Below are 11,187 nucleotides of genomic sequence, written 5' to 3' on the forward strand. Positions count from 1 at the left end.
AAACGTAAGGGAAACTTAAAAACGCTATATACTTTCATACATTTTTTTCATATTTTTACATATTTTACTTACCCTTATCCTTACGGCTAGTGGTCTTTGAACTGGAATCACCGCCACCCTTCGGACGACTTAATGCGCCTGTGGTTTTACCCGATTTGCGTTTGACGCGTTGGAGGCCATCGCTCGTCATGTTGATGTAAATTTTATCAGCACTTAATATCTCAGCGTTTAGTGCATTATCAGCGACATCTGTGGCTGAGACAGAGGCAGAGGCAGCGGTATCGGCATCAGCATCGGCAGTAATTTCATCTACATCATCCTCAAAGCCATTATCAATGGGTTGCGGTTGCTGTGTGTCATTGTCGAAACTAACAGTATTATGCCATCTTGGATTAACATCGCGTTTTTGTAACTGATGTTCATGTACACGTTCCTGTTTATCTTCATGACTATCGCCACGTCTACGATGATGTTGTTGTTCTTGTTTTTCTTGTTTTATAGTCTTTGGCGTTTTCTTGTTGTTTGTTGCGAGTTTTCCCTCAACATCAGTTGCATTAACCTTTTTCTTCTTCTTTTTCGCTGCCGCTTTCTTGCATTGTTCTTTATTCTCATTCGCACTGCATTTTGTTTGCTTTGATTTCTTTTTTAATTTATGCAATTTTAACCGCAACTCTGCATTTGGTGATTGGGATTTTAGTATGTCTTCAATGTGTACATAGTAGACATCGCCTTCAGCTGCCAACTTACTGCCACTCCATTTGTCTGTCTCGGGAGAAGCATCTGGGTCATGATGTATGACTTGTCGCTTGTAACGGCTGCCACGACCGCGGCTTTGACCATTCTCATTTTCAATGCGACGTCGACGACTAGAACCTGAGCGTCGTTTTTTATTATATTTTCGATTATGATTTAGACGTTTGTGTGCCGTATCTTCCGTTTCAGTGACATCATCCTCTTCTTCATCATCTATTGCGGCTGTATCTTCAGAAATTAAAGCTGTCGTATGCTCTTCTCCCTCCACATCAATTTTATATGGATTTACTACAGCCATTTTGTTATCATTAGCCGCAGAGTTGGAAGTCAGGTCAATATTTATTTTTTCAACATATTCAACATCCACTGTGGTGAAGTCTTCTGGTAAATTGGCTGGTGTGGTTTCAAATTTTGCATAAGGCCGTTCAGTCCCTGATTCTGGTTTAATAACAGTGACCCGCATGTTCGGTGCTTTACAACCAGGTGATGCATCTGCAAAAAAGAAAACAAAATTATTTAATTTTTTATTTTATTTATTCTACTATTTCATATATAAATTATGATACTATAGTCTGAGTATGTGTATAACAAAGTTTAATTTCTAAAACCATATTAAGTAAACGTTGTGTTCAATTATTGTCAATCATTTTCTTTAATCAGAATTTCCATAAACCAGAGTTTTTATTGGTTTCAATCAATTAAAATTCGGTCTAAAGTTATTTGTCAAATAAACGATATGGAATTTTGCCAAATTTCAAACCACAGTCAATGGTTTTAATAACCCAAAAATCAAATGAATTTCATAATTCCCCTCACATAACGTCACAGAAGTTGAAATACTTACTCGACATTTATTTACAAATAAACAACATACGTTCAGCACCGCAAATTGCAGAATAACTTGGCAAGGATATGCAGGATATGCAATGTCGCAGCGCAAGCAAAAAATAAATAAATAAAGTAAACAAATTTAATGACTTTCGGCACAGCGAAGTTCACAAGCAAATTAAATTGCTTTCACACTAATGATGCAAAATAGTACAAAAACAGCTACAAAAACAACAACAAAAACAACAGCAAAGACAACAACAGATACCTACATGTAAAAAGAAACACAAACTGAAACTAAATTTCGAATCAAAATACAAAAACGGATAATAGATTGAATGAGACTCGACACAAAAATCTAGGTCAAATGCAGGCAAGGACTAAGTCGACTACGAAAATAATATTTGGCGGCCAGAAATTTGTTAAAAAGTAAACATCTTTTGAAGATAAATAATAAACAGAGAGAAGGACTGAGTTAAAACAATTCCGTTTTTATCGTAACCCAAAGGACATAGTAGCGTTTTTGTTGAGGGACAGCATTTGGAATTTTTTCCATACAACTGTTTTATTTGCAATCATATTAAGACTGAAAATGTTTATACAGAATTTCTTTATTTTGCATTTTTAGTACAATTAGCGAGCACTTTTTTCGATTAGATTTTTTATTCTACTTTGTATTCGTTTTTCGGTTTTTTAGTAATATAAACTAGCACTTTGAGTTTCGTTAACTTTAATACGTGAAGTTTAGGGGTTTACTATGTAATTCATATGAGCTGGCACTTCCACTTTCATTTATTTTAAAGTAACTATTTGAACTCAATTAAATTTGTAAGCGAAGTGAAAGAGTTTCCTTTATGTTTCATATAAACTGGCACTTCGATTTTTATTCACTTTAATATGTCTATTTAAACTCAGTTAAGTTCGTAAGTGAAATTTAGGGGTTTACTATGTAATGCATATAAGCTGACACTTTGACTTTTGTTTATTTTAAAGTAACTATTTGAACTTAGTTAAATTTGTAAACGGAGTGAAGGAGTTTACTTTATGTTTCATATAAGCTGGCACTTGAACTTTTGTTTATTTTAATATATCTATTTTAGCTAAGTTAAATCCATAAGTAAAGTGTAGGAGTTGATTTCATATTTCATATCAGCGGTAATTTTATTTTTTTTGACATCAATGTATCTATTTAAACTTAGTTAAGTTCGTAAGTGAAGGGAAGGGAAGAGGTTTACTTTGTATTTCATTTAAGCTAGTACTTTGACCTTAATTTACTTCAATTAATCTATTTGAAATTAATTCTGTTCGTAAAGGATGTGAAGTGGCTTACTATATATTCATATCAGCTCAAATTAGTATGGTATATGCTGTATAATATTCTTTAGGAAATAATGTTAAGAACTTTAAGAGATATATGCAATGTATAACTATTTAAAGGAATGTAACGACAGCAGTTATAGCAATTTACATATAACGAAACTATTAAGTGATTCTTTACTTAGTTCCTCTAAAATTATATGCCAAGAACAATTATTAACAGATTATGTGAGCAGTGTAGAAGCTAGGGCAGAGTTAGTGCATCTGGACACTTTTACTCTATGATGGCTGGGGGATTGCTGCAGAGTCCCACCCATCTCACTGACTACTTTGAGTATTCCTCATAAACTTCGTGATTACTCCATGATTGACCTAAGATCTGAGTACCGCCCCCTGCGGTTAGTGATTACTCTGAGATTAGATAGTGTTAAGTAGAGCAGCCTGTCGGTTTTCGCATATAGCTTCAGAGCTCTGTCCCTTATGTATTTTTTGACCGGATCTGTTCTAAAGTCTCTTAGCATGTCATTAGTGCGGATGTACCATGACACTTTGAAGAGCCTTCAGAGAGCCTGACTTTGAGTAAGCTATAGCTTTTGGATAGTAGAGTTGGCACGTTTGCTATACGCGACACACCCATAAAGTAGTGCTAGTCTAATTATCAGTATCTGTAAGCAAACATAAGATCGCTAACTTGGTTTACCACATATCGAAAGTTAATCTCAGCTTTATGATTACTTTAAGCTTAGAATAAGGTTATCTCAAATTTTTATTATTTTGATTTATAAAAATATCTAGAGAACTTTTTTCATCCGTAAAAAGAAAAATCCAAGTAACGTTTAACTTACTTCAACTTTTGTGTTGTGGACTTAACCATTTCTAATTTTTTTGGATAACTGATCATTGGGTGATATGTCGAGCATATTTTTAAAATAATTAATATATATATTTGAATTTCCGATCATTTATGTTTATTATATTATATTAATTTATTTTATTTATATAATTTAGTTTTATTAATTTATTATTTAATTACATCTATTTTCATATTTATATGATTTTATTCTGGATTTGCTGGTTCAAATATTGTACGGATTTCGAAACATTTTATCAATCCCACATCCGCTGTGTTAAAATAATAATAAATTTTAATGTTAAACAATGAAAGGTTTATGAAGACATCCATTTTTTAACCATAGTATGTACGAGTAGATGCATGTGTAATGAAATGCAATAAAGTTGGTGTAAGAAATTCACTAAAACGACTGGGGTTTGTTACAATTCGTCCTACTTGTTTCGGCTGAAAAATTTTCTGTGAATAATGCAATAAAAGGAATTAAAGTGAATTTATTTTACTATTCTTAACAAAGAGTTTTATGATCCTTGCAACGATTACAAAAGTATAACTGTTGTCGAAATTAGAAAATACATTTTTCGTTATAGTTTATGGTATATTGTTTTGAATAATATTTTCATTTGATATTTAAGTTTATAAACTTAGAACTGTTTGTGCTATGCTTGGATGAAAAATTTCTTTCAAAGATTTATAACTATAAATAATAAAAAAATTTGTCGCCTTTATACAAAGCACTGATCAGAAACGAGCTCGTTTCATCTGGAACCGTATCCAAAGAGGGCTTTGATATACTGACATTGTAAAACACGATTTATTTAGCACCCAAAGCTATTGGAAAATCAAAAAAAGAAATCAAAATACTTAGTTTTTATCATACAGAGGATGCAGTGCAACAAAGGTATATTGAATTTTAAGCCATAACATATCTTATTGCAATATTTTTATATAAATATTTTATTTTAAGTGAGAGCTTATAAACTAATTAAATGATCAGAATTTTTGAATTATTTAAAAAAAATTTTATTTAAATTTTATTTTGTTGAATAGAATTAAATATTCTAAGGCAAAAAGACATTCGAAAGATGTCTTGTTCATTTCAAAGGATATCTTAATTTGTTTTTATTTTAAAAATTGGTTGAAGTATCATTCTGTCAATAACAGAATTTGTGATAAAACAATTTTATCGTTTGTTATTAAAATTTATTTTATGAAAATAGAAAATAAATATTTTGTTAGCTAGTATTTTATCATTGATAAAGCAATAAACTCAACTGACAAGATACTAAAAATTGCCTGGAGATTTTTGAAATTTTATTTTCCATTAAGAAATTTAATTTAAAATTCATACAAAGAAAAGCATTGTGAAATCTATTTTCAACTTTAAAAATATAAAATAAAAAAATATTAAAAGAAAATATTTCTAAAAATTGGTAAAATACAAAAATGTATTTCTATATGATAGTTGTTAGTTTTGTTAGTCTCAAGTGCAGTGTTACAAATTCGTTTGCTCTTCAGTAGTTGAAAATACTTGTAGAAATCTTATTTATTTTAGATTGCTGAGTTAAGTAAACAAATGTGTCAACAGCAACTAAAATAATGCAATTCTAAAGCAGAAGAACAGCTAAAGCTGTTAGGATAATGTCAAAGAATAAAGTATCGCATAAGTTGCAAAAATAAATCTTCTTCAAATGGTTCACATAAAAAATGAGCATAGAAAATAAAGAAATAGAAAAAGATTGAGTTAAGTTGACTTAGGTTAGATCACAATTGTTAGCAACAAACATACTGCACAGGATAATGTGTGCAACACTTGCACATAAATCATTCATATCAACCTAAAATCAGTTAAAAAATCTAAAGGTAGCTGGCAAAAACAGAAAGCTATAGTACCAGATAAAACCAATTCAGCTGACACAACTCAAATACGTAAGCTAAAATCAGCATTTGCATATGGAATCTTAGCACATGCTCTGCTTAAATTAATCCAGCGCAACTTTTGCTTTTACTCATTTCCTGCACTCCTTCCACACATACAATATTTTTTATAATTTACTTTTTTTTGGTTTTCTGTTTTTTAGTCTACAACTCAAACTGTTTGACATAAATTTTTTATCTGAAACTCAATTTTGTGCAGTTTTTATTTCTCATTTTTATGTTAGCGAAAGCAACAAAGTACCGAAGTACCGAAGTACCAAAGTTTCAATTCTTCATTTACATACGCCATTTTGACAGTTTCGTTCTATTCGCCTCGAAAACAAAAACCGACCAAAAGTAGTACTTCCGTTTGCCCTCTTACAACTTCATCATAGCGGCGTTTACTCTGCTGAAAGTTCTGGATTTGCATTACGAGATACTTTCCACTCTGCTAGTGCATTTGCTGCACTAGCGTGTACCTTATATACTAGTGCCATGCTATACCAGCTTCTGCAGCGCTCACGCTGTCATAGTTAACGTACGTCCGCAGCAGTTACTTGCAACTCAGTGTCAGTCAGTGCGGCAAATACTTTACGATTTATGGGACACTGCCTGACAGGGATATTTTAAGAATGAATGGCTTCCTCTTGCTTTGCATACCATCCAACATCCTTTATTTCAGTATGTAGCGCAATTTTTTAAAATGCATCTACGCAGCTTCATTGTTCATGAATCTGTAATATTTGAAACTATTTATGAGTGAAACTGTGCGCTGGCGGTGACTATAAATTTTGTGTTCTATGAGGTTCCCTGTTGTTGATTTTGGTATATGATCCATATTAATATTAACAAGTAAAGAAGCAGTAAAGCAATGTAAATTAAAATCCAAAAGTATGCTACGCAACAACGAAAGTTCTGTGCAGAATACGTAGTTGCAAAAGAAATATTATACACTGAAGAAGAGTTAGATGCCTTGCAGTGAAGAAATATATTAAAACTAATATGTATTGGACGAAAACAAATATCAGCTGCCATATTAAACTTTTATGCTCATATTTTGAAAACATTTTCAAATTTTGACATTAAATACTATATAAACTTCTTACAAAGTAAACAATATATTTTGTAAATTATGCGTAAACACACTGGAATTTTTAGAAACTCATATCAAAAGCGTTTTTTATAAAATCTAAAACAAAAACAATTATTAATAAGACTTTTTCATATTTTATCTCCAAAAACTCTTGATTTCCTTGCTTTTTCGGAGACTAAGGTACTTGGTTGTGTTTATACTCGTACCTATATTCACTGTTGCTTTATATGCAGCGAAGTGAACTTTGGTGGTTCTGACTTCTGCACAGTTTTGAATTTTTCATCACTATGGATTTGTATAGTCAACCTCTTGATAGAATTACATGAGTCTAACTCAGTGACGACGCGTGCCCTATCTGGAAGGGTGTGCGGCCCTTCTTTAATGTTGTTTTTACATATACCACTTATATTAAAATATATGAGATCTTTTATTAATAATAACTATATTATATAAGGCAACAATATATTCGCGCAATATTATAATTACAATTCATTAACAAAATAACATATTAAACAAATTAAATTAATAATTTATATACAAGTTTAATATTATATCAATATGGAAGAAACAAAACTTTTCACATAATTCTCGTAACATCAAACCAAATTTTTTCAAACAAAAGAGTTTGTACTTAGAAACATACATGTTTGTGCAGTGATCAAACAAAATCGAAACCACTTGCAATGTGCGCACAAGTACCCCGCACAATAAGAACAGAAATTCGTGGGTGCTGCTGTTAAAAGGGGAGAGACGAAATGTGATAAAAATGTATGGTGAGATGAGCTGCAAACTTCAGCCGCTCATGCAACCACTTTGGCAAATCATCATGTCATGTTGGATTCGTATGCATACAGTTGATATTCGAATAGAACAGAAAATTACTCTCATACAATTCCCACTATATAAATCTCTATTTCTGATATTACGAACGGGAGCACACGCACATTATTTTGTTCATATGCAACGTATGAATGTGCGGCCAACTTCTTTGCACACAAAGGGGAGAGACGAAATATAATAGAAATGTTCTGTGATTTGAGCTGCAAATATATGAGCACAACTAACAAGTATAGCAGCTAACAGAAGCAAATTAATTGAGTTTTCATAGACAATTATATTTAATTGTTTTTGCTAAAACTTTAAAAATATATATTTATATGGAAATGTAATAAATAATAATAAGTCTTGATGTAAAGATACTTAATAAATTTATATACCTATGTTATTTAACATTTTGCAAATTATATTAGGGTGTTCACCGCACACCTCCGCACCTTACAGCAGTCGTCACTGATATATATATTATGCATATGTAATTATATATTTTTTATTCAATTTCAATTATATTCAATATTCAATTCAATATTTTATATATATGCTATATATATATTATGCATATGTATATTATATATTTTTTATATATATTATATATAAATTTTATATAAAATATCAATTTTATATATTTATATGTTTGTTTTATATATATTATATATATTTTAAATTATATATTTTTTAAATACATTTATTCTTCTGATAAGTTAATTAAAAAACGGATTAGCATTTCTAAATTTTTTAAAGAAAGAAATATCAAATATTTGGAATATATTCGATAGTCGTCGTCGAGAACGTATAATGAATGTCAATAAAAAAAGATAGTGACACAATATCAAAATACGTTTCAAAAACTATAATAATCATAAATAAATTAATAAAAATTTGATTTTTGTTTTTCAGAGCCAATACCGTTTTGTGTGCGAGTGTATTTGTGCAGCTTATATGAAAATGTCACGCAGTAGTGGAGTTATTGGTGTTGAGGATGAACAACATTAACACATAGATAATAAATTTAATCTAGATACAAAAACAACAAACTGCTATTTTTAAATTATAGTATATCAATTATATATAACAATTATAGTATATATCCACATTATATACGGTTATTTACACAAATATCAATTTGTCGATAATCATTTTGAAGTAGAAATTAAATGTCTTCTAATTAGAATTTTTAACGAATCTATTGATTTATATATATATATATGTACTCTTAGAATGATTTATTTTAAAGCAAACATATTTGCAATTCAATTTCATTAATACAATTTATAATTTTTGTTATATTATTCTCCAATATTTTGTTATATATCTTTTGCAACGATAAACGCATTTAAAATTCGTTTTTTAATATTAAAACCCGTATTGAGTATTACAATTATTATTAAAATTAAGTTAAAAGCAGTTTTGAATTGTATGAATATTTATCTTTTCCAAATTCGTTACTGATCCGATTCTTCTTAACTAAACTCTCGACTTTTGCTTCTAATCTCTAATAATGAAGGGCAATAATTGAATTTAAACATAAGTGCTGAAACACAATTCTAAATTTTTTGATATAGAAATAACACGCAAATCTAGAGAATTAAGATTAAACAGTTATTAAATTTACCTATATAATATGCAATTAATGTACGTATACAAAATTATAAACAAATACACTTTCGTGTATATATTTATACTTAATTAGTATATAAAATTAAACTGTTAGTATTCTAGCACCAAATAAAATATTTATGCTAAAATTTACATATTTATTGTAGTTATCGGAAATTAGTAAAACAAAATATTATATAATTGTAAATGTTTATTATAAAATAAAACATAAAGTAAATAATTTTGTACCTTTAATGTAAAAATTTAATGTTGATGGAAAAAATATTTATAATTTGCTGAAATTCACTCAAGAGCTGCTTCTAAATTCTTTATTTCTTTATATAAATCCTCACGCTCTTCTACTAATTTTCCATATTTCTGTTGTAATTCTTTTTCACGTTCCATTTGACGCCGCACATCTTCTTGTAGTGACTAAAAGAATGAGAATAGTTATTAATCTTAAAAAATTTCACTAAAATTACATAAACCTGAATACTCTACACTAAATAATTTCTACGCACTTGTAATAATTCTAAATACAGTGTATACATAATTTTATAATAAATGAAAATCTTTTGGTAAAGCGATGAGTATTGATACAAAAAGTTAAAAATACGAAACAACTAACAATCATGAATTCAGAATACCCACGGTTCGAATAATGACTGGATCTACGTCCCGGGGCCACTCGTCGATATCGACGATCAAATGCATTTCAACACCTCCTAAAGGAACTACACAAGCAGCTCCCGGTGGGTTATAACAACAACGTAATACCCACCACCAAGAAATCATGTTTGTAATACTTGACAATATGATTCAAGCGACATGGGGCCACTTGAAGACTCTTAACAACTTGGTTAAGGCGCTCATAGGCTGTTCATATGGTAAAGTGGAAAAAAACCCTGCTGAGCACATACAAAGCAATAGAGCATATCTGCCAGATGCACTGAAGTAATCATGCAAAGTCAGTACAACGATTACCTGATCCCATGTTACATGTTAAACACCGTCATCGTCCTGATTACCACCGTCTGATATCTCTAACCATACAATGTTGCTAGTATACAGTTCTTATTTTTCATTCAAAGTACGATTTTTTAAACAGACTGTTCTCTTAACTGGGAAGTAGTAGTTCTTTCTGGTATACTATACGCTGTAAATGCTTTACGCTGTCATTAAGAGAAGGAACCTCATTTATAGGTTTTAGCTTGAACGCTAAGAACCAGTGTTAATTATCCAATCTACTGTGTAGATTTAAAAAACCTCTAACTTAATAAGTCATTAACATATACAGTACTATTATTCCCAAATACCCTAAGAAAATAATCTATGTCTATAATCTATGCTTGCAAACAAAAATTTGAACCTACATCTTTACGTGGTGTATGACATCGAAATAATAAGGAAATTTATTTAACAGACCACAATCTGACAAGCTTAGAAAAATTATTCAAAAATAATTCGTACACTCTATTTTCGGACTGCAATAAAATAATTATCTGAATGTTAGAAGACAATAGTTAGAACTGAAGAGAGATATTTAATAAAATCAAACAAAATATTAAAAAATGAATAGTTAGCCACTTTATACTTTCATTATTAATTAAAGTAATTAAAGGGTCTTTAGGTCTCTCACGTCTCTTTATCATAATCATAATATGCAATATCTCTACAGAAAAAAAACAAGATTAATCCCCTGATCAAATAACCTCATCAGTATAAAAAGATAAGGTATGTTAATGTCAACCTTATACGGATGGGTTTCTCAATATCTAATGTAAAATGTAAAAAACAAGCATGTGTTAAAAAATATATAACATCATAATTGGACAACACACGTAATACGGACATGATAAAAAGTTTCAAGTCTTTCCAATTATGTGCTATATAACAGAGCCATAATGTTACGGTATATGTATGTTATGTATGTATGTTATATTTATAACATTTAATAAAATTAAGTATATATTTTGTTGTCAACAGAAGAGTTTTT

At 30.0% G+C, this 11,187-nt stretch overlaps 2 protein-coding genes across 5 annotated transcripts in view; one reads left to right on the top strand and one right to left on the bottom strand.

The window, feature by feature from the left end:
* Positions 1 to 11,187, top strand: part of LOC119680282 (serine/threonine-protein kinase N) — a 463,907-nt gene that overhangs the window by 243,806 nt on the left and 208,914 nt on the right. The gene's annotated exons all lie outside the window — the stretch shown is intronic.
* LOC119680286 (locomotion-related protein Hikaru genki) overlaps positions 1 to 11,187 on the bottom strand; it is a 45,922-nt gene that overhangs the window by 15,355 nt on the left and 19,380 nt on the right. For all 3 annotated transcript variants that reach the window (XM_038093035.1, XM_038093032.1, XM_038093034.1), the window contains exon 3: positions 73 to 1,245. In XM_038093035.1, the coding sequence (XP_037948963.1) occupies positions 73 to 1,245 (1,173 nt within the window). The remainder of the gene's footprint in view (positions 1 to 72; positions 1,246 to 11,187) is intronic.

Source organism: Teleopsis dalmanni, chromosome 2, assembly GCF_002237135.1.
Source record: "Teleopsis dalmanni isolate 2A chromosome 2, ASM223713v2, whole genome shotgun sequence".
NCBI classification, from domain to species: domain Eukaryota; kingdom Metazoa; phylum Arthropoda; class Insecta; order Diptera; family Diopsidae; genus Teleopsis; species Teleopsis dalmanni.